Source organism: Pseudorasbora parva, chromosome 16 (genome assembly GCF_024679245.1).
Source record: "Pseudorasbora parva isolate DD20220531a chromosome 16, ASM2467924v1, whole genome shotgun sequence".
In the NCBI taxonomy this organism is placed as follows: domain Eukaryota; kingdom Metazoa; phylum Chordata; class Actinopteri; order Cypriniformes; family Gobionidae; genus Pseudorasbora; species Pseudorasbora parva.
Genome location: NC_090187.1, coordinates 25779302 through 25803494, shown reverse-complemented (window position 1 = coordinate 25803494; position 24193 = coordinate 25779302). Strand labels below are relative to the sequence as shown.

The window sequence follows — 24193 nt, the reverse complement described above, 5'->3', positions numbered from 1 at the left end:
GCTGGGCAGCAGGTGCATTAGTACCCGTTAAGTGCCAGAACGCCCATGCTGGTGGCGATGGAGGTGCCATTATAATCTGGTGGCACCATGACAGCATGCTGCTTGTTCCAAGCTCAGAAACTGCCAGGACAAACCATATGCTGGACACATGACACATCTCTTACGTAATGGCAACATATGTCAAAAACGTTTCCATTTCCTGTGCCCTTTCTGTTCTTATAGCACCTCTGTAACCTTACAAAGAGAACAAGCGAGCAACCCGCAGTCTCTCTTTAGCTCCCAGCTCCTGATACGCTCGCAGTGCCCGTCTCACTGACGGTCATTAATATAGGAGTCACTGCTGGGAAAACAATATCTCATTTCCAGCCTCAGCAATGCTATCTATGCAAACAGTGGGTCTCATTTCGTAACTATTTTGGCATCTTTAGGTACACTTTTATTTGCATTGATGGTTTCATGTTGAACCTTTAACATTCATGGATCCTTTCCGTTCCACGAAATGTTTTTTATAGTGGAAAATGTTCATACTAAACATTTAATACTTCATACTAAGGGCCAGTTCACACAGCAGCGACAAAATAGAAATAATTTAGCATTATCTTAAAGGCCCACTGAAGTGCCTTGAAACGCGCCACATTATTCAATGTGTCGATGTATTTTCCCCTGAAACGGCTCCAGCTGTTAGCAGCTCCTCCCCTTTTTTGAAACAGCCAATAGCATTTCTTTAATATACATCTATTTGACTAGAGCGCAAGCGCGGACCTTCTCTCTCTGTTTGGTAAAGCCAGTTTCCTCTAACACTGTTTACCATCATAATCTGCTCCATATCGCTTTGAAATGCAGCATTCTGTGCAGAATTCAAATGGGTCGATATGTTTGTTGTCAGTCGCGGACTCGCACATATGATCCGCGCTGTGCTCTCGTGTCTGTAGTCTAAATTATTAGACCAGAGCCGTTGGGGTGTGTGCGCTGCTGAGGTGTGTGAAACTAACGTGAAAACAGACTTTATTCGCCTCAACTGAAAGCATATTTACACTGAATCGTTTTCTATCACATATATCGTGTGCTATGTGCCTTTCACCATGTAGAAATTAGTAAATGTGTGTAAACAACTGACCAATTTCAGCTTCAGCTTCAGCAGTGTAAGGGGGCGGGCTTTAGATTCTAGAGAGCATTTTGATTGGACAGAAGATTTGATGAGAAGGTGAAGTCTGCGATGATGTCTCCAAAATCTGAGATGCGTTTTAACGGAAGTGGGAGACTGTAAATTTTGAATGCTTATATCTCCTAAATCCAAATTTTGTCATAGTTTTGGAACATACCAGCTTATTCATAACTTTAAGGCTACACAGTCATACTAAAAGCTAAAAAACTTAAATTTTGATTTCAGTGGACCTTTAAATGGTTTGTTCACCCAAAATTGAAAATGATCCCTTACGCCATCCCAGGTGTATATGACATTCTTATTTCAGACGAACACAATCAGAGTTATGTAAAAAAAAAAAAATAATGTCCTGGCTCTTCTGATGCGAAGCGATGCGTTTGTGTAAGGAACATATCAGTTCAAAATGCTTGCGCTACCTGACGAAATTTGGGATGAGGCTCTGATTAGAGTAAATAAGTCAACCTCTTGTGCACGCCTCAGTCTTATACAATTCAAAGTCCTCCATCGTGCCTACTACACAAAACATAGACTTTCCAAAATCTACCCCAATGTAGATGATTTATGTGATCGATGCAAAGGTGCAAGGCAGATTTTTTTCATATGTTTTGGGCTTGTCCAAAGCTGAGTATTGGACATATATTCAAAACACTAAAGACTTTTAACTTGGATATAAAAGTGTTGAATTAGCTATTTTTGGAGTACTAGAACATAGAGAAACATCAACAAATAAAGTTAAAAATGTTATTGCTTTTGCCACCTTACTAGCTAGGAGAAGAATATTACTAGAGTGGAAGTCAACAAACCTACCTAAAGCCTCAATGTGGATATGTGACATGATGTCATATTTAAAATGAGAGAAAATGAAATACCTAATGAAAGGATCGGTCCAAAACTTTTATTACATTTGGCAACCCACGATTACATATTTTGAGAAGATGAAAACACTCCCACTTAATTGATTATTGTAACTGATCTTGTGAAAACTGATTAGTTCAGACTTATTGTGTTTTTGTTTTAAAATTATGTAAAGACTACAAATATGTCAGAGATTTTTATTTAATTGTTATTCTTTTAATTTTAATTTATTATTATTATATATTTTTTTTAATTATTATTATCATTCCTCTGATGTTTGCTAATTATAGCTGAATACATTTGTCATTTTTTTTAAATTTTTATTGTTATTGAATGAATGAATGAATGAATGAATGAATGAATGAATGAATGAAATTATTTTATTTCGAGCAACATATAAAGACACATAACAAAGGCAATAAAGAAGCATTTTGATAAGTCAGTACAACAAGTTAAATTCATCATACTTATGACATTAATATTTTGTGTATGTTAAGTACTTTGGCGGGAAGGGCTACTGTGGGGGAAAAGGAAAGAAAACTGTAAAACTGTAAATGTACAATAGCTTCTATTAAGGCTTTGAAAGATTTACAAATAAAATATTTTAAAAAAAAAGAAAAAAAAAGTTGCGCTACGTCTGAAGAGCATAACTGGTATGCAATGTCGCCAGACGTAGTGCAAGCATTTTGAACTGCTAGAGGCATTACACTTTTTCCATAAGTTAAATACAGAAGACGTTCCCCCAGAAAGTAGAAATTGTACTTTATTACGTTTTAAATATGGATATTTTCCTTACACAAATGCATTGCTTCGCATCAGAAAACCTTTAATAACCCCACAGATCCGTGTGGAGCAGTTATGATGGATATAGATGCACTTTTATGTGACTTCAAAAACAGAGCAACATTCACTGCCATTAATGACTGGAAGAGCCAGGACATTTTTTAATATAACGCTGATCATCTGAAAGAACAATGGCATACACACCTCGGATGGCTTGAGGGTGTGTAAATGATGGGCTAATTCTTATTTTTGGGTGAACTAACCCTTTAATGTCTGTGAGATTTTGCACAAGAATTTTTTCTGTGCACCAAAATAATGCAACTTGCATATAATGACTGGTGAATGAGACCCATTGAGAGTGTTTTGTTTTTGTGCCCCAGTCTCTTTAGTTTACCTTTGGAGACTCTTCACTCCTCGATAAAATCACGTTCGGGTGCACAACTGTCTACGAGACCTTGAGGACTGAACAAACCTGATTGTGACTTGAGGTTGATAACCTTTAGCGTGCTCTTGTGGGAATGTTTTGATGGCACTGTGCCTCATACAGATGTGAAATGCATTTTGACTGTGGCTTCGGTTCATTGGAGCTTACTAACTTCAGCCTTGCTTTGAGGTCGCAGATGATAAACGGATGAGGGATGGAAATCTATCCCCTCACAGGGTTGATCTGCTACTGAAAAAAAAAATGTAATCTTGCATTTTTAAGGCAGATTGAGGGTGAAGTCAGATCTCAAGCTCAGCGTGCAATTTGATACATTTGGGAATAATTAGAGTTTTATTTTTTTTACATTTTTGGTCACATCATAAAGAACACGAAAATGGGTAACATAATATTTATTGGAATATACTTTGATATATTTTTGATTTTAAAATTTGAAATCAAAAATCAAATTTTGATGAAGCACCACCCGGGGATTTTCAAAATAAAGTCTGAGGAGTACAACCGACATTCACAATAAACTGTTGTCTGTCTGATTGTTTATCTATCTGTTAAGACACTTTATCTCTTTCTAGCTCTTGCAATGCTGTTTATCTGTATTTCATTCACTCTTCATCTCTGTCCTTACCTTGATTTTTTTTCTCTTCTCTCTCATTCCATTTTCTGACAGATGAGAATGTTTATGAGGAGATCACGCTCGGTAAACATGAACCCCACTTATGTCCACCTGTCCTTTCCTCTTTCCTCTGGGCTGTTTTTAACACTTATATGACAAGATACTGATAGTACAGTCATAGTAGCGCATTGTAGGCCTACATAGGCATACTTTGTCTTGTCCTAGTGCTCTGATGTATGTGTGTTGTCTCTCTCTGGCAGAGTCCATCAAAGAATGTGAAGAGGAAGGTGAATTTATTAGTGTATAGCCCCTCTGTAGGCTGCTTTAGGTCAGGCAGAACCAGTGTGAGAGCACAGACCACCAGTAGAGTAAAGATCCCTGTAGATCCAGTGCAGTAGGTTACTAAAAAAAGGATGAAATGATGGATGAGGTTTTTGTGTGTGTGTGTGTGTGTGTGTGTGTGTGTGTGTGTGTGTGTGTGTGTGTGTGTGTGTGTGTGTGTGTGTGTGTGTGTGTGTGTGTGTGTGTGTGTGTGTGTGTGTGTGTGTGTTCCTTGTTTGGCAATACTTGTGAGGACACAAATGAGCTCACTTATATAATAAAATATGAAAATGACGAGGACATTGGATTGGTCCTCACTAGTTAAAAAGGCTTATAAATCGGCCAAAACATGTTTTTATTTAAATCTGTTGTTCTGCAGATGTTTCTGTGATGGGCAGGTTTAGGGATAGAGGTTGGGTTAGGGGATAGAAAGTATCATTAACCTGATATAAAATCTATGTGTCCTCACTAATATAGTGAAACAAACCTGTGTGTGTGTGTGTGTGTGTGTGTGTGTGTGTGTGTGTGTGTGGGGGGGGGGGGGGGGGGGGGGGGGGGGTCTCTAATACCCCTTTTCCACCAGAATGAACCGGGTGCTAGTTCGGAGCCAGTGCTAGTGTCAGTTCTAAGTTGGTTCGACTTGAGAGCCTTCTAAGAACCGTTTTCTTTTCCACATGCTAAGAGCCACAACAGAGCCAGGTCTTACGTCATACCAGAGTCCTGCACGGGTCCATCCCAGACCCGTTAATATTTGCCCGTTACCCGATCCGTGCCCGCAATAAATCACACACGCTAAAATCATTCCAATTAAAATGCTTTATTTTTTTTTATATTGCACTTCTCTCAACATCAACAGCATCATGAATGGGCTAAAGAAACAGGCTAAAGTGCCTTTATAGACTCGTTGTCAACAATTTTATATACTTCACTCACCAACTTTACTTTTACTTCATCCATTGCTTATCCTGCAACGCTCGCTCCATCTGGGCTACGAGTGGCATCAACAAAAGTCACAGTGGTGGTGACGTGATGGATCAAATGGCAAATAGTTGTTGCGTGTATGTGTAATGGTAAATTGGACATAGAAATTGTAATACAGCATGTTTGGGGGGGAAGAAGGACGACCGGATCGTTTTGATCGTTTTTCGAGAACCGGCGAACATTTAAAAGACTTAACCAAACAAAGCGAAAGTAACGCGGCCCCTCACGGACATCTGCCACGCACACACATAATAAAACAAACACAACTCAACGTAAAATCCAGGTCTGGTGATCTCTCGTCCTTATATGCCGCCGAGCTCCCTCGTGAGAGGATTTGAGACCGGTGTGGCTCACAGGTGACACTCATTCGCCATCACGCCCCGGTCTCGCTCGCTCCTCCGCCTCGCCACAGCACAGAAAAATATTGCACATATTTTTCATCCGCGCTTCTACCCGCTCGCACGGAATTAATTATCCGCCCGCACCCCGCCCGTGTATTTTATAATTTATGTCACAATCCACCTGTTTTAGCCACTTTTATGCCCGCGGGTACCCGACCCGTTGCAGGACTCTACTGCTAGCGAGGCAGCGGGAAACACACACACACACAATTTCCAGGCGTGTTCTATCTAATGCATTGACGCTGCGCAGACCAACCCACATATGATCCAAATACTGCGCGAGCGATTCAAAAGCATAAGGGGTCGTTGGCGCTCGCTCTACTTTGATGTCATACGCAATCAGTCTGCACAGCGCGCGCCGATGCATCTCGAACAAGCCTTCCCTCAGTGGCTCATGGCTTTATGATCCTACATCAGCATTAAAACGCCGCAAATCCAACGCATTTGTGCAGCTCTCCATGATTTGTATAGACGGAGATTACAATCCAGCAGCTGTTAGCTTGATTAGCTGCTATTGAAAAAATGGCGGTCACAGGTTTGTGTTCATCTTGTTGATCACGGTAACGCCGCCCCCAGCCGGTGACGCAAGCGGTTCTTACTTCTAGCCCAGCAATGTTTTGGTGTTACTTAAGAACCACTTTTCCTGGCTCGGAGCTGGTGCTTTGGCTGTGGAAACACAAAGAACCGATTTGAAACAGCACTGCCTTGGTGGAAAAGGGGTAACAATGTCCCTACAAAGATAGGAGCCCTATAGGAGCCCTAACCTTATGAAGTATAACTTCATAAAGGCACGTATTCATGCCCTGTCATATGGCAGACCATTTGTTTATGGTAGCTTTATAGTTGTTGTTATAGGTGTTATAGGTGTAATTGTATTATATTGTATAAATATAAATGTATACAAATATATATATATTTTTTTTTTTTCAATATTAATAAGTTGTGTCATAAAAATGAAATAAAAATGAAAGGGTTATTTCATGAGAAATCTTTTGGCAAATAAGAGGTCAGTGCAATTTTTTTTGTACGCTTGCAAAAACTCCTGCTATAGTGACGCTCTTACGTTACACAATGAATCTCTTACTGTATTAACATAGTGTTTGCATTGTTAGTTATGGTGAAAGCATTTGCTATAACACACACGTTGCAATGACAAGATTACTGCATGTACGCGATAAACAGACTGTCTTAATGCTCTGCATCTGCTTAATGCTCATCATTGCAAACTTCCATGTAATGGGAATAGATATAAATATAATGCAATAGTCAACACTTTTCACGATTCATTAGTTTTGACAAGGTATTAGAGAGAGTTCCACATGTAAAACGTATTAAATATGCAAAGATGTTAGCCATTCACAGCAGTGGGAGTTTACAGCAGGCACATCCCTTCAAACAGAGCGTTCAAATCATTGGGCTAAAATCAGGATGGAAAATAGCCATTTATTTTTAAATATTTTATGTTCAAATCTTATTAAAGGTGCACTATGTATACTATGTGGCCAGTGTTATATATTTTTTTCAATTGAGTACTTACAATATCCCAAATGTTTTCAATTGTAAATCATGTGACGATTGCTATTTTGACCAATGAACCTGAACATGAGATGGAGTCGCCTGTCAATTGCGTCATATCTGCGTTACCCTCTGTTACCGGTTTTTATTTGGCAGAAATGCTTTACTCTTAGCAGTGTGTAACAAGTGTCACAGCAGCTGCTGAGTAAACGCACAGAGTAATGCCATAACATCATTCTCAACACACTCAGATGTATCTAATATGATAAACAGAGCTGCATTCCCTCATACTCATGACTGGATAAGCAGAAATGGCGCTGGCGACTGTGGCATAATAAAAGTCCCACTGCTCACGAGGCACGTGTTGTTTTCATCTTATTAACAATTGTCCCTTGTCCCACAATGCTCTGTCCTGCTCTGCTTCATGCTACAGTAACGTAAATAATAACATCCATAAACAAGATTTCTGACCGAGTCCTATACCGATTCTTTTCCACCGGCTGTGAGATGAAGACTACGTCCCAAGATTCTCCGCTCAAACCTGGCATCATCAAATGCCTTTGTTTGGAATAGACGACCTCTAGCGAAGGGAAAAGTTACATAGTTCACCTTTAACATTATAAGTGGACCGCATGAAACAAAACAAAATTCCATAACCCCTTTAACTTCAGCATGTTTATAGTCAATAACTTACCTCAGAGCTCATGGCAAGTCTGTCTTAAAAGTTTTATATAGAATCATTGAAAATCAGTCGCTTAGTATGTTTGTAAATAAATGAGATTTTACTGTGTTATAAGAGAAAATCGTTTCAGAGGTAGGGCATCTTACATTACATTTTGATTGAAGATTTAATTAAAGCAACCAGGAATTGTGCAATAAGTAAATAGGGTCATTCAAAATTCATTTGATGATGTTGTATAAGCATTGTAACTGTGTAAATATGATTATATGTGGCAAATTCCTTCTTTTTATGTCCATGCTGTCAAATACAGTTCATTTTTCCTTTTTTTTCCTAAATGTCATCACCAGAATCACCCTATGTAGAGCATGAAATTAAGAAGGAGGATGGCCGTGGTTATGTGGACGATAAAGGTAATCTTTCCCATGTAGCTCAGTGATTCTGTTAGAAACAGTAGGTAGAGAAGAACACTGTCTGTAGACTGAAATAGATTGGTCTGTTTTCATATCTGTGATAAGTTTGAATGTTTCTAAATCTCTAAATGCTGTCCTGCATGATCTTGAATGCATTCTTGCTTATTTAATTTAACTGTCAACAAGGTCATATTAAAAGTTGTATGCTTTGGAGCTCAATCAGAATGTCATCAGTGATTGGAATCAATTTGTCGGCACTCAGGAGAGCAAGCAGATAAACGCGGTCGCGGCTCTTACAGGTGTTGTTGTTTAACATTAGTGGGCGTTGATGCATGCGATAGTCTTACAGTGTAATGGAAACGTGGCTGTCGCACGCATGATGTCGTTAATATTCCACGAGCATTGGGAGTGTCCCACAGCCATTAATCATGTTTGTGAATGTCTAATCTTGCTGTTATTTGCGGCAATTCCATTTTCATGCCTGTCTTAAAGATTAATAAGTAGAGGTGTATGAGACTAGAGCATGCTGGGAAAACATGAGCTCACATTGATAATCTAGTCTGTGACAAAGTCATTGCTGGCCCAATCAGCGATCATGTGACAGTATCATATTTAGGGTTCAAAGGCTGTAGGGCGGTTTGAATAAAAATGTCTTAACCTGAATGGGAGCAAAACTGTTGAGTTTATTTTTTGAAAACTGCATTTATGGAAGGAACCACTAAAGGAGATTTTCTTGACAGTGTCATGAAACAATATTTCAGTTTGAACCTGAAATAAATTGACGTGCTTCCTTGATTAAAATGTGCCTTACAAACAGCTTTTTGTATAAAGGTTCTTATTAAGGAAACTTGTATTAGACCCACTTTGAAGGAAACAGTAAAACCTTTATGATTTATGATAAAACATAATAAATGAAATAATTAACAGTAAAGGTAACACCAAAGTTATGGGTTCATGAACTGCTCAAATGTATTGAATGCAGAATGCAAAAAAAAACTGTTTTAATGTAATATAATTTCCATTTCTGTAGACATAGAATCATACATTAAAAATATATTATACAAATATTATAATATAATAAAAAGTATTCTTATTATTTACACTTATTGTAATGTAAATTATTCATTGTAATTATTTACTAAATAAATGTTTTTTTTGTGATATACACTGACCAGGCATAACATTATGACCACTTACAGGTGAAGTGAATGACACTGATTATCTCTTCATCACGGCACCTGTTAGTGGGTGGGATATATTAGATAGCCAATGAAAATTGTGCCTTTAAATTTGATGTGTTAGAAGCAGGAAAAATGGGCAAGTGTAAAGTGTAAAGATTTGAGTGAGTTTTACAAGGTACAAATTGTAATCATAATGTTCAAAGGGTCATACTGTTTTGCCTGATCAGTGTATTAAAGGTAGTGAAGGATACGTCTGTAGTGCCTGCAGAAATTAATCAAATGAAGTAGACAGAACAATATGCAAACATTGGATTTAAATGCACCTTGATGCATTCCTAATACTGCATGATTATAGCCAACAAAACATGGAATTTGTAACCCATTTTATTTCATTAATATGATGTAATACGAATGCAAGAGGATATTCAGTGAGTAAAATTGAGACATTACTTGATCTATTGGGAATAGATTGTATCGTGATTGCTGAAGTTGTCTCTATATTACAGGTAAAAGTGGAGAGAGATTTAATTTTGATAAAATTATTAGTATTTCTTTTAAAAATTCCCAAGATAAACATTTGTTCTCCATAATATAGTTCACTGATAAATCATGCACAATATAACCATGAACATACAGTGAGGAAAATAAGTAAATTTAAGTAAATAAATTTGAACATCCTGCTATTTTGCAAGTTCTCCCACTTGGAAATCATGGAGGGGTCTGAAATTGTCATCGTAGGTGCATGTCCACTGTGAGAAACATAATCTAAAAAAAAAATCCAGAAATCACAATATATGATTTTTTAACTATTTATTTGAATGATACAGCTCCAAATAAGTATTTGCCTTTAAATTTGCCTCTAACATTTCCTTGTATGTTTGTTCACCTCATTAAAGATTTCCCATCAGCCAACAGTAAAACCGTAATTCTTTTAAAGTTAAAGAAATCAATTAACTTTAATTGTGCTTCTCCACCAGTTTTGAGGTGGTTTTACTGTGAGGCAGGTTTCCCCCAACAGAGCCCTATTACTTTCCAAAGGAACTTAATAGAATTGGTATTTGAAGGAGCCACTAGTTCCTAGTATTTGTTGTGAAGTTTGCGTTGCTGTTTCTAAAGTGAACATTTGTAAACAGTCATTTGTCCTAGCGGCCTGCGGGCAGGGTTTAGCGCTTTCTGAGCCAAAAGCTCTATCGCTTTTCGCGCTCCCTATGTAACTATGTTGAAGGAAGCTGGAGTTTTTTGCAGAAAACAAGAGCATCTGCCTGTCTCTTAGCAACAGGTGTCTGTGCTTCAGTATGGTATGTGCGCTTGCCAAATGACGTGGCATTTCACTGTCAAAGTTAAACTCTCTGTGATATAAAAATATTTGTGTTCGATCAGACTCTGCCAAGTCGTCAGGTGTAGACACAATGACCTAAATAAATACCCACATAGCACTGATGCTCCGGGTGATGCATGTTCGACATGGTGTAATTGCTCTCAAATGTGCCAGATTTATAAAATATTATTTCATATGCAACATATGCATGAAAATATGACCTAGTTCTGCATCTAAAAGGAGTCAGGAAACGATTCCCCTGTCTGGAGAGTTGAAATGTGATTAAAAGTCTGTCTGCATGAATACATATGTTTCGCAGTGCCTTAATTTATGTTTTGAAAGGTCACAGAGAGCTAGTCTGTTGCAGATGAAGCTTAAATCAAGTGGCGGTTTTGGATTTATGGTTTTCCATGTGTGTTTTTTGTAGATGTTTTATGCTGCCTGACAGTGTAATGAATGGCGGTTTTGATGTAGGTTCGTATTGTCCCATTGCAGCTGTAGGGAGCCCATCTCATCAGCTCGCTTATGGCCATAAGAGGCTTTCTGCTGACTCATGGCTGTGTATCATAAGGTCTGTGCGTTTATGCTGAGTCACTCACAACTTTTACTAAGGTGACAGATTAGAACATATGTTACTTTATGGTGTAGATATACTGAGCCTGAACATCTGCACTTACATACTCAAACCTAGGCTATCCAGCAATTGCCTGCAATTTCACGGGGTATAAGATAGATAGATAGATAGATAGATAGATAGATAGATAGATAGATAGATAGATAGATAGATAGATAGATAGATAGATAGATAGATAGATAGATAGATAGATAGATAGATAGATAGATAGATAGATAGATAGATAGATAGATAGATAAGACAGACAGACAGACAGACAGACAGACAGACAGACCGACCGACCGACCGAGGCCAGGCGGATGATGGATGGATGGATGGATGGATGGGCGGGCGGGCGATGGATGGATGGATGGATGGATGGATGGATGGACGGACGGGCGGACGATGGATGGACGGACGGACGGACGGGCGGGCGGGCGGACGATGGATGGATGGATGGATGGATGGATGGATGGATGGATGGATGGATGGATGGATAGATAGATAGATAGATAGATAGATAGATAGATAGATAGATAGATAGATAGATAGATAGATAGATAGATAGATAGATAGAGGGCGGACGATAGATGGATGGACGGACGGACGGACGGGCGGGCTGACGGGCGGGCGGGGTGGCGGGCGGGCGGGCGGACGATAGATAGATAGATAGATAGATAGATAGATAGATAGATAGATAGATAGATAGATAGATAGATAGATAGATAGATAGATAGATAGATAGATAGATAGATAGATAGATAGATAGATAGATAGATAGATAGATAGATAGATAGATAGATAGATAGATAGATAGATAGATAGATGTGTGTGCCCTTCTGGCAGTTTGGAAGACATCTTTAGCCTTCTGAGTCAATTAAATTGTAGATAAACAAGCAGCAGCTACAAAATAAACACGGCACACACACATACACATTTACCAATAAAAAAATATATATTTGGGAATATCTGTTGTTTAGCTGATTTTTTTATGCATTGATTTTTTTTTGAATGAACATCTGTCACTCAGTATTGCAACTTTATCAAAACAGCAAGCTCTAATCTGATTGGCTAGTTTTAATGTAGTGCATAGTTTTATCCATCTGATTTTTGTTTGAGACACGGAGTAGCAAGTAAGCAAGATAAGTGCAGCTGGTCTGCTTTGAACTTTAAACAGTCTTTAACTGTCTTTAAATATCTATTATTGGCCAAAATAAGCTCCATTGTGAATTATGTATTGCTGATCAAAAGTCTGCCTTTAGTTATTAAAAGTGACTACATGGTAGTTATCTCTGAAAATTATTTTAAATGTCAGTTTTTATATCTGAGAGTCTGATCAGTACTGGTGTTTGTACTCGTGTTGTGCCTGCTTACAATGAGTCAAATATTCGCTTACATCAGCTTGCACCTGTTTGTATATGATACCTTTGATCCCAAGGTTAATGCACTACTCTGTGCATTTTGACTTTTCTGTCACAGCTGACCACCTGTAATCTCTCTCACCTGACCTTGCCCCAAACTTTTGCCCCCCACAATCTACACCACCTGTCCAACACACACACATACACACACACACACACACACACACACACATATTGTGATATGTTGTACATGCGCTCTTATAACCAGGACACGGATCATGTCCGTGCGTCGCCTGTCAATGACAGCGCTACCGCGTTACCCTTGATTTCCAGTTTTTAACACCAAAAACGCTTTTATATAATGTGTTTCATTAGACAGGTGAGCAACTGTTTAGATACATTCATCATCAGAAAACCAATCGTTGTTATATAGCTCAACACAGTTAGTCTTATTGTGTAAATCTTGTTATCAAGCTATGCCTTTGTTTTGAATAAGCGACCTCTAGCGGCGACATATTGTGGCTTTAATATTTAATTTATTGTTTTATTTTATTCTATTATTTTGCTTTCTCCAAGTCCCATCCAACATTTTTTATTCTCAATGACACATCACATTGTGGAAGTAAAACTGATTGTGTAAACAGTTTACTTGTTGACTTTTTAAAGATGGATTTGCATTTAGTGTGAGATTGTAGAAAAGCATCAAGTAATACTAAAAAATGTGACCCGATCTGGCGAAATGAGTCGTAAGTCGCAACATTCTATTTTAAGATACGGTCCAATAATGTGGAAAAACAATCAAAACAAATATTTTTTTAGCTAATTTTAAAGAACAGATATTCAAACAATAATCTTTCAAAGTTTTGAGGTCCAGATAATTGAGTAAAGGTATTTAAATGACTATTAAAGTTGACAAAGTTGACCAAACTTGCTGGAAAATAACATTCTCAACTCCTCGTTACTTCTGAGCATTTTCCTATGAGCAGGTATCCTCTTAAAAGTCAATATCTCTGCTCTCCAAATATGTTGTTAATCGTTATATAAAGCCAACCAAAAAGCTTAGAAATGTGCAGAAATAGTGACATAAACGCTGACTAATTTTGTCAATGGGAAGCCCCGTTTCGACTGACCGCAATTTTTCCTGCCATCCTCCTGTCAGATAGCAGCACTCTGTGTAAACAAGCTAGATCTCCTCAGAAAGATAGTTTAATACTGTGTAGTATACTGTGTGTAGATCTGTTTATTAATTTGAGAAATGTCGCTGTCAAAAGAAAGCAAAGTGACTGCGTGTACGTGTCTACGCGCAAGGTTGCGGATGCATACATTTATAATACACACAAATTACTTTGGTCAAATTAAGCTGTAAAATAAATAGTTTAACCCTTTAAATGCAAAGAAATCAACAAAAACAGATAAAAAACTTTTAAAGGCATTTGATTCAATGGGTATATCTTTTAAACCATTCGGTATCACTTTGAGTATCATTTCAAAGCTCATGGTCTTCTCTTTCCATTGATAACAAAATCTCAATTTTGAAATAGACTCATTTTGATCAGGCGTGAGCTGCGATCAGGTCACAAATAGTGTTTTTCATTAAAGACATTTACTAACATTATAAGTCGGCTTATGTTAGACGTTTAGAATATGACTACTTTCAAAATCCAGTTTATATTCCAATCAAATTCCAGTATAATGGTGTTGGTATAATGGGCAACACAAGCCAGGTCTTTCTTCCATCCCTTTATGAACAGACAGGTTAATGATGTTTGGCATGATATTGCAACAGGCTTCTGGAACAAGGTTGTGTTGTTGTTTCTAAATGGTCAGAGTTCCCGAGCATCACCGCTTCATGTGAAGGCCTATTGTTCCCAAGGGCAGTCTGAACACAACAAATAGCCATCGATCAGGAGCCCATGATTGATGTTCTGATAGCTTGGGACTAATCAATAGACTGAAGCAGCACGCGGGCGTGATGGTCAGAGAGGGGCTTCCTCTGTCACTGCCTGCTGCTGACTGCAGACTTCCACCTCCACCAGAGCAACAGTCGTGATGGTGATGGAGTTCCTCCATAAACAAACTGCTGTTTGCTGATCTGCACCTGGGGGAGGCGTGCTGACAGTGAATGTGAATGAGAAACTTATTGAATGTTCAAGCAATAGTTTACCCCAAAAAATATATTTTGTCATTTTTTTATTCACCCTCATGTTGTTGTTAAAGGGGGGTGAAACTAGTCGGGTCTTACCAGACTTTCGTACCTTTAATTTATACTGAGAGTCTGTCCACTCTCCATCGACAAGTGTTTACTTTCGCGAAGGCAGGTACTCTGTTGAAGTTTAAAACTATTGGATCCACCATAACCAATCGCTAACGTTTGGTCGTGAAGTACGTCATGCGCACTTCGCTTGTTTCTCACAAATCCGTCAAAATAAATGTGCAGGCCACCTCAGTGATAAAACCATAGGGTAAAACCTAAAACTCGTGCATTCGGATTGTGATTGTGTTTTATTAACGGTGGACGGGAGAGTTTTGTGATTGGGAACATGCCGCTCACGGGGTCCGTAACATGATTGTATGCTGTAAATAAAATGTATGATGCTTAGTGAATAAATGCTGCCGTAAATAACGGCCCAATTCAAATGTTTACGTGCTTTTATTTTAATTAGTTTGAGCGGTGATTAAATATATTGCTCTTGTAAATACTTGCCAGCATTTTAAAGAAATACAAGTCTAGAAATGCATCCAAATAACAGCAAAGTGCAACCGTATGATGCTCTGCAGTGGTCAAAAAGGATATAAAGAGCGAATTTTGAAATGATATATTCTTGAAAACTCAGATATGGAGATATTCGGACTGCTATTACATCACCACATGACCTTGGTGTTTGTCAAAAGCAGTAGGTAACTCGGCCGGGGATTACGCGGGTGGTGAGAGACGGACGGCAATAAAATCACTGACTAGCCGCTGTAAATGATGGCAATACCTTCTGACCCCGCGAGAAACAATTACCGTCTGAATAGGGCATCAGCCAACCACTAACAGAGGGAGATGGAAAATCTAACTTTTCCTGAATTCCCCCTGTTGGGGAGGAGGGCCACAACATCATGGCCACCAACAAACCTCAGCAAAGATTGTTATTTCTCCGGCTTTAACTTCTGGATATTCGGCAGCGGTGCCACAACAGAATAAATGGTTTCGTTCGCATCTCTCTCTGCCACCATTACTGATCTACAACTCACTCCCTCCCTCTGTTCGCTGATTGGACCGGTAAAAAAGGTTCTGAGAAAACCTAAGAATACACCGCAGTTCCAGACGTAGTACTGAAGGAAAATGAAAATTGAGCAGAAGTACGTATAGGGCAGAGCCAGGCTAGGGTGAAACACTCAGTTTCAATCTAATGTCAATCTTGAGTATCTATAGAGAAGTATTGCATCCTTTATATCTCCAAAAAGTCTTTAGTTTTATTATATTTATAAAAGAAAGATAGGCTGTACCGGGTCTTTCCAAAAACACAGAGCGGCTGGAGGCTAAAGAATCACGAGCGCATGCAGCTATTGCATGAGAGCGTCTAAAAGCGTTGACATCCTCAAACGTGGAAAAGAAAACGTTACCCTGAATAAATCAGATTAAACCATACATATATGATCCAGAATCTCTTCTGGAGGCTGAAATTGAACAGGAGAAGCAGCAACAGCAGGACATCTCTGTGTGGGACTGTAACTGTGTTTGCTTAGCGCCAATATTTGTGTGTTTACTCATGGTTTATGAGGCCATGGTTTGGTTGGACTATTGTATGCATCTAAACGTTAGCAGTAGCAGACGGGATGGTTTTGCATGTCAGACTAGTGTTTAAATAGAAAAACAATGGAATAGTAGTGCATTTTTAATGAAGAAGAGCGCTTTGTGCGAGCGGCCTCTAGTATAATATGTTTGGGGTGGTTTTACAATAAACAAACAGACACCATAGTGGTAAACAAATGTATTTAAACACACACCATACATCGCACCATACATGATCGTGTTGCTTACTGATGTTTACTTACACGACGATATCCAACTACACAGACATTTGAAGCAGTTTTACTCACCGCCTGCTTCCAAAGCACAACTGGGAACCTTTCTCATTGGGGCCGCTCCATCAAAAACACACTTCTTTGGTGACATTGTTGATTTTGTGAAGTCCGGTGACCGCAGTGCAGTGGAGCAGCCGGCCTTCCTAAAGCTGAGTAAAACGTCCCATACAAGGACATTCCACCCCATTTGATGTCACACAGACCCATGCTCAAAAAAAAAAAAACGGAGACACAGAAATACTCTATCAAACATCCAACTTATTTTTTGGAACTTTCCCCATGTGTAGGATGAGAATCCAAGTCTTTAACAGTGTAAAAAGCTCAGTATGCATGAAACAGCATTTCAGTGTTATTCTTCTACTGTAACACAAGAGGGGACTTTTAAAGAATATCCTATAATTTTTTCAGATTAATGACAGTCAATGCTGGGGCTCTTAAGATTCAAAAAGGCAATGACATGTGAAGGCCAATTATGGTAACCCTAACTTCGCAATTTGTCCTCTGCATTTAACCCATCCAAGTTACTGCGCACACATTAGCAGCAGTGAGTAGTGAACACACACATTTCAAACTGTAGACACGATTGAGGGTTAGGTGCATTGCTTAAGGGCACCTCAGTCATTTCCTACAATATTGAGAATCGAACCCTCAACCTTTGGGTTACCAGTCTGACTATCTAACGATTTGGCCACAACTGCCTAGGATGCACTAAAAAAAAAGGATACTATTGCACAATAAAAGTATCAGAAAATAGCCCATATAGGATTTGTGCATTATATTCTAATTAGGGCTGGACAATAATTCAATATCAATATATATCGCGATATAATTTTTTTCAATAACGGTGATATGATTTTTAAACACATTTCCGATATTTCGATATGACTGACGTTCAGGGCGCATGCCATCAGAAAGAGCAGAACACGATTGGCTTCTTGCGTGATGACGTACACCACAGACACGCAGTGCTCAGCAGTAGTAGGCTGATAGATCCAATGCAGCACGTTTTAGCTACAAAAAGAGTTTCCCTGACCGCAACACAAATGTGACTGAACGAGCTTCCACAAGTAAGGAGAAAGAAATAGTTGATACGAAGAAAGACTAACTTTCTTTAGTGGCGTGGAAGTGGTTCGTCTATCTAAAGCACTATTCGCACGGGATTATTATCTAGGGACCGGACCTCTGTGATTTAAAAATGACTCCTCCACATCTGAGTTTTGCGTGGCGCATTCGCATGGGATAAGCAAAGCCTGTGATTTTACTCAAATTTACTGACTTCTCCCGGATATGATGTCAAGTCTTCGTTATAGATAGCTGTATGAAATCATAAACAGGCATCGATATCGTTTTGATTATTTTACAGTAGCCTAATAAATAAATATAATTTCGTTCAGTTAGTGAACAGACGTCATGAACTGAGCTCAGACCAGCGGCAGGAATCAGATTTAATTTATCACGAGTGAGAAGCTGACAATATCTACGGCGGAAGATTCAGTTTCAAAACTAAATGTAAAAGCGCCTATTTAAACAAGATTGTCATTGTACAATACTGTTCTGTTATGTTTTTCATTCAGAACAGTATTGATGTTAATATTAAACACACCATTCAATCAGATTACTCTCAAATTGATAATCATTCTAAAGTGAAAGTATCCGCGTGGGCGCGGCTGCACGGGGATTCATAACGGTGCGCATTATGAATGCAGACTTTATTCTTCGTGAAAGATAAAGATAGAAATGCTCACAGGAAGAAAAAAAGCTTGCAAAAAGTATATACAATCCGCCTAATCCTGGCCAAATCATAGAGATGTCGATTCGCACGGGACTAATGTTATCACAGGACCTCGGTGTTCGGTGAAATATGGTAGGTAGGCTAATTTGCGGGGGAGTTTTTACTTTACAAATAACAGACATGGCCGATTCGCACGGGATTAAGATCACAGACATTCTCTGCAATTATTACAAATCACCAGAGGTCCCCAGATATACGAATCCCGTGGGAATGGGGCTTAAGATCTGATATTAAACTTCAGGTTTCAGTGTGCTGCAAAATGTGCCGGAGAGGTGCCGACTAGGGGTGTAACAATACATCGACATAGATGCATCAATCTAATGTCTAACAATACGATGCCAAGCGTTACAAATAATGTAGACTATTTATGTAAGAGGCAAGTGGCACATTTGTTTTAATACTTTCCACATTTGCACACAATGTCATGTATTAACACCAATGCGTTCATTCTCGTTTAAATTACCTTTCAAAGCTTGTGAAAGACGGTCAGACATGGCTTCACGATAATGTATCATTTTCTCCTGTTTAAAGCCTTGCAAAAAGCAGCGTGCACTCATCTCAAACAGAGCACAAATAGGCCACTGAATTGAGTCTTCTTTTATTTATTTTTTGTGCATCAGTAGATAAAGGTCTATAGTTTTGCATAAAAGGAGAATCTAGCGCCATGAATCGTTCTTCACTGAAATTTAAAATTTAAAAGAAAATGCTCAATAAACTGCGTCTGCGAAGTGAGTCTTATGTTTATTTGACGGTGATTTCACATTTCTTGTTCGTATAAAGGCTAAATACAAATAAAAGGTGAACATTAATTTATTTGTACCGTTTTTATTTCAATTTTTTTTATAGTTTTATAGGAGGAGGTTTCATAGACTTGACAAATTCATTTTTCAGAAGTTTGTAGGTACAGAAATCCTTTGTGGCAGTTCTTGGTAGTTTTTCTAAAGCTTTTATATAGTTTATATCGATATCGAAATTATATCGTATCGACCAAAATTTTGGCCATATCGTCCAGCCCTAATTCTAATTCATCCGAAGCGGGTTCTTTAGAAGATACACACTGCAACATATACATGTAAGAAAGTTTATCTAAATGTTAATCTAATCTTTAACCGCATAAAGGTTTGGAAAAACACAAGAGTGAATATATGATGATTTTTTAATATTTTCAGGAGAATTATTGTTTTAAACAGGGATGGCAAATGATCCAATTTAATTTGGATTCAAACCCAAAAACTCAGCCAATACTTGTTAATGCAACAACAGTCTTGAAAATGTGTCAGTGACAGCCTCACACATAATTCTTCCAGCAAAGAAGTGTTACTTAGCTCACATCGCTCATCAAAGGTGAACTTTGCAATCTTTCTCTCTGATTAAATTCATTAAGCAGTCACGCAGTGTTAACAGAATCACTAGTGCAGGAGAATACAGGGGGAAGGGTGATGGACTGAGAGCATTTCAGTGGGACTATTGTACCTGTCGGCCTGCTGTCAGAGAGAAATGCTTTAACTGTGCTTTTAATCTTCTCTAACTTCTTTGATCTGTTGCTTTGAGAGAGACTAAGAAAGGTAAGAGAGTGAAGCAGGAGACTGAAGGAAAGTGAAGGAGGCTGGGTTAATGGTCGCTAATGATGTTCTGGGTCTAATTGTTTTAAATATAAGTGCTTTATATAAGATCGGTGTTCTCTGTAGTATATTGTTGGGGGAAGGGAAGTGTTCAATATAGTCACTCTCTGGTATTTGTTGAGCCATATGGACGGTTTGTGCTCTAATAGTTAGGGTCAATGATGCAGATTTACATCGAGATAATAGTAATCAAACTTGGATACAGGTTTACTTTGGTAAACTGAATCTTTTTTTACTATACATTTTTACTATAGATATTTGCATTATATGGGTGTTTCTTTTGTTTTTGGTGTGCATTTGTTCAAGTTTCAGCTTTCATAAAGAAAAAACATTATTAAAAATTCAAGATTTAAAAATATTCTGATTCAAATAGATTTCCTGTATACTCCCTGGCGTATTGATCTCTTCAACTAATTTGTGAACCTTTTGTTACTAAGTAACGAGTGGCAAGCTATACTTTCAAAATAGTACCAAAAACATTCATGGCCTTGCATGGCTTATTGTTTTTTCTAAAGGGGTCATGAACTGCATTGTTTTATAATGTTTCCTGTGGTGCACTTATAGGGCCCTATCTTGCACCCAGCGCAATTGACTTTGTACACTGACGCATGTGTCATTCCTATTTTGCACCCGCGCAAAGCAAGCTTTTCCTTCCGCAGAAGCACGTCGCTAAACTAGTGAATGAACTCGCTCCCTGGGCGGTTCAGCGCAAAAAAGGAGGCGTGTTCCGGCGCAAACAATCCCTGGTGCTATTTTGCTGTTCCATTAAACAATTGCACCACTGACCAGAAAAAACCTAGTCTAAAGTCAGTGTCGCGTTGCGCGTTGTTCATTATGCTATTTTAAGGGTGCATGCTTGACCATAATGTATAGCGTGCACAACGCGCATACACTTTGCTCATGTAATCTACACAGATGCAACAGTTATTTTTGCAAATCATAAATTGTTACACTAAAAAACACATGAGATGACGGAAATCATTGTGGTGTGCCATGAAGATGTGAAAAAATAGGCATAAATCTATCTTACAAATTATTCAGGCTAATTGTAGTAATTAAGGATCAGACCTGTTTGCCCAATAGTGGCAAGACATATATGTATATAAGGACATCTGACAAATTGGTTTGTCCGTCAAGAACCAGGAAAAACAATTGACCGAAAAACCTGTTTAACCAAAGCCTGTTTAACCGAAGATATTTTAGGTGGGTTTTTCCCATCCCCATACAACACAACTTCTCTGTCTTTTACTGCTCTTACAAGAACATCAGTCTCCTCAGCTGTGAACCGCTCCTGGCGTGCGCCTTGTAAATACGCCATAATAATAATAGCAATCCATAATGGAACTTGCGCACCTGCTTTTAAAGGGAATGTTGAATGACGCTCATATTGGTTTATTCACGTTACGCCCAAACCACACCTATGAATAATGAAGCTACTTCAGACCAACCCATTTTAAATTTGCGCCGGGCGCAAGAGCCATTTATCCCGCCGAGAATATATCAACAACGCCGAGACCCGCCCACAAAGTTACTTGCACTTCGCGCTTTGACACTTGCGTTTCAGATCGTTAAAATAGGGCCCTTAATGTTAGTATCATTTTTACATAAAAATGCTCATAATTTAGAAATGAAAGCAATTTTTTTATACCCTGATTTGAATGGTTTGTTTGAAGGGGCGTGTCTGCTATAAGACTTTAGTGTAAAACCCCCACTGCTGTGATTGGCTAACATATTTGCATATGAAATAGCTCAGCATTACATATAGAACTCTTTTGAAAACATTTAGCACATTTTTACTATTACTGCTTTCAAGGTTAATGATGCAGTGATGAGCAATTTAGCCGATCACAAATATTGCAACTCGATTTCTGGCACTGAAACTCGTGCTGTTGATTGACAGCTCCAGCGACTGCAAAGGCAGCTTTCCTTGATCGCTTTCTGTATATAATTTAATCACAGTTTAAATATGACTTTATTTTTATCCTACTTAGAGAAACAATGTGAAGTTTACCGTTTAGTCTCTGCTTTATTTACTGACACATAGACAAAAACATCTGACTGTACATGAATCATTACATATCAGAAATCACTGGTCACAGATCAGGCATTAGAATTAACATGGTTACTTACAGGTTGTTACTGTTGAGTCATATCATAAAAGCCTGCACTGAAATTGTGACAGATTAACCAAAGAATCCACAGTGAAATGTACTAAATACATATAAATAATGTTCAACTGAGACGTTCACATTGTTAAAACATAGATAACCACAGTCCTAGCATAAGGATCCCTTGGAAGGTAATGTTATTTTTAGTCCAGTGATCCTGTATCGTTCTTCGTTCTTGTCTCCTCGTCATCTCACTAACACGCAAGTGGGCGGGGCCAAAGTTGTAATGATGAAGTAGGCATTGATTTTCTTTGTAAAGGTGCTCTTTCACCTATCTATAGATAAGCACATTCCACAATGTTCGCTGGGTTTGGTTACAATAAAAGAGTTTTTTGGACTAATGAGGAATATTCTTATAATATGATGACTTTTATATGTCATAATCTCCAGGAGATTTTTGATTTCTCATGACCTCTTTAAACATGTATGACTTGACAATGTAATGATCACCAATGGGATTTACAATACATAACAAATAAACAAATAATGTTTACTTATTAGTTTTACAGTGTGGCTATGACCAGATATGAATATTGTGCTACAATGAGCAGTTAGACGTGAGACATAGGAGCTTATTCTTCATTAGGACATCACTATGATAATTGCAGACACGAGCAGATTGTCCAAAACATATCCATCAGGATCTAATACTGCCCTGCGCAGCATGCCACTCTCTTTTCCAGCCAACCCAGAGCAGTTCAGAAAACTGTCCTGCTTTTTACACACTGCTATTTGCTCTAAAGGCTGGAAACAAAAAGCAGATCGCCTAAATCCCTCCATGAGATTTCTGTCATTAACTCGGAGAAGAAAGCCTGCCGCTCTGTCTGCCGGTCCACATGCTGTCCTCTCCCCTTCCGGACCTTTCCGAGATGGCAATTAGGTTTAAGTGAAACATGCTGTTACATGTCTGTATCTTTACATTTGCATGCCCAACTGTGCAGCCATCATGACAGTTTAGGCATATAAGTACGAGATGCCGTGATTCATTCTTTAGGTGACCAACAAGGTCGGATTCTTACAGAGTTGTAGATTGTAAACACAGTGCTGATGCCCAGCCAGTGCATGTGTGGTTGAGTCAGAGGCTGAGAATAGTAAGCTCACAATTCCCGGAGCGTGTCCATATGGCTTAGATTGGAAAAGAGTGGACTCGCACACAGGTGACGGGTCCTACTGTGATTAGAACAAAGTGTGGACTGAAGCCAGTGCAGAAATGCTTTGATAGGCCTCGCTGTAGAACAGAGCATGGGCTGACTCATCAATGAAGAAAGCTGCCCAGGATTAGTAAGAGGACAAATTACACACAACAAGATCGACCCAATACAGAGAAACTAGTAAAGAGAGGGAGGAAGAAAGAAAAACAAAAGGGGTGTTTGTTTGTTCCTGACTGTGTTAGTTCATTAGCACACTAGTAGGGGAGAGGGCAGCTCTCTGGGCATGTAGCGTACCTGCAGACCTGATGAAGGGCATCTTTTATATGGGCCAAATAAACACTGCATCACCTTTTTGTGTTATAGGATGCCTACTGTATGTATATTAAAAATATACTGAAGAAACAGACAGATATGATGTCTTGCAAATTAAAATGGATGGTGTTTATATAAAGACTATTGTAATCGGACAAGGATTTTTTATTATCTTAGTTTGTTCCTTGAGCTTTATTTATAATGTTAATCAAGTTTTATGCACCAAAATTTTATATATATATATATATATATATATATATATATATATATATATATATATATATATATATATATATATATATATATATATATATGTATATATATAAAATTTTATATATAGTTTTATGCACCAAAATTTTATATATATATATATATATATATATATATATATATATATATATATATATATATATATATATATATATATATATATATA

General features: G+C 38.3%; 1 protein-coding gene across 6 annotated transcripts in view; it reads left to right on the top strand.

Moving 5' to 3' along the window:
• The window catches only part of shank3a (SH3 and multiple ankyrin repeat domains 3a), a 462280-nt gene that overhangs the window by 350617 nt on the left and 87470 nt on the right, over nt 1-24193 (top strand). The window contains exon 14 of one of the 6 annotated variants that reach the window (XM_067420065.1): nt 8106-8168. The exons of the other annotated variants lie outside the window; for them this stretch is intronic. Within the exon in view, the coding sequence (XP_067276166.1) occupies nt 8106-8168 (63 nt within the window). The remainder of the gene's footprint in view (nt 1-8105; nt 8169-24193) is intronic. 6 annotated transcript variants of the gene reach the window in all.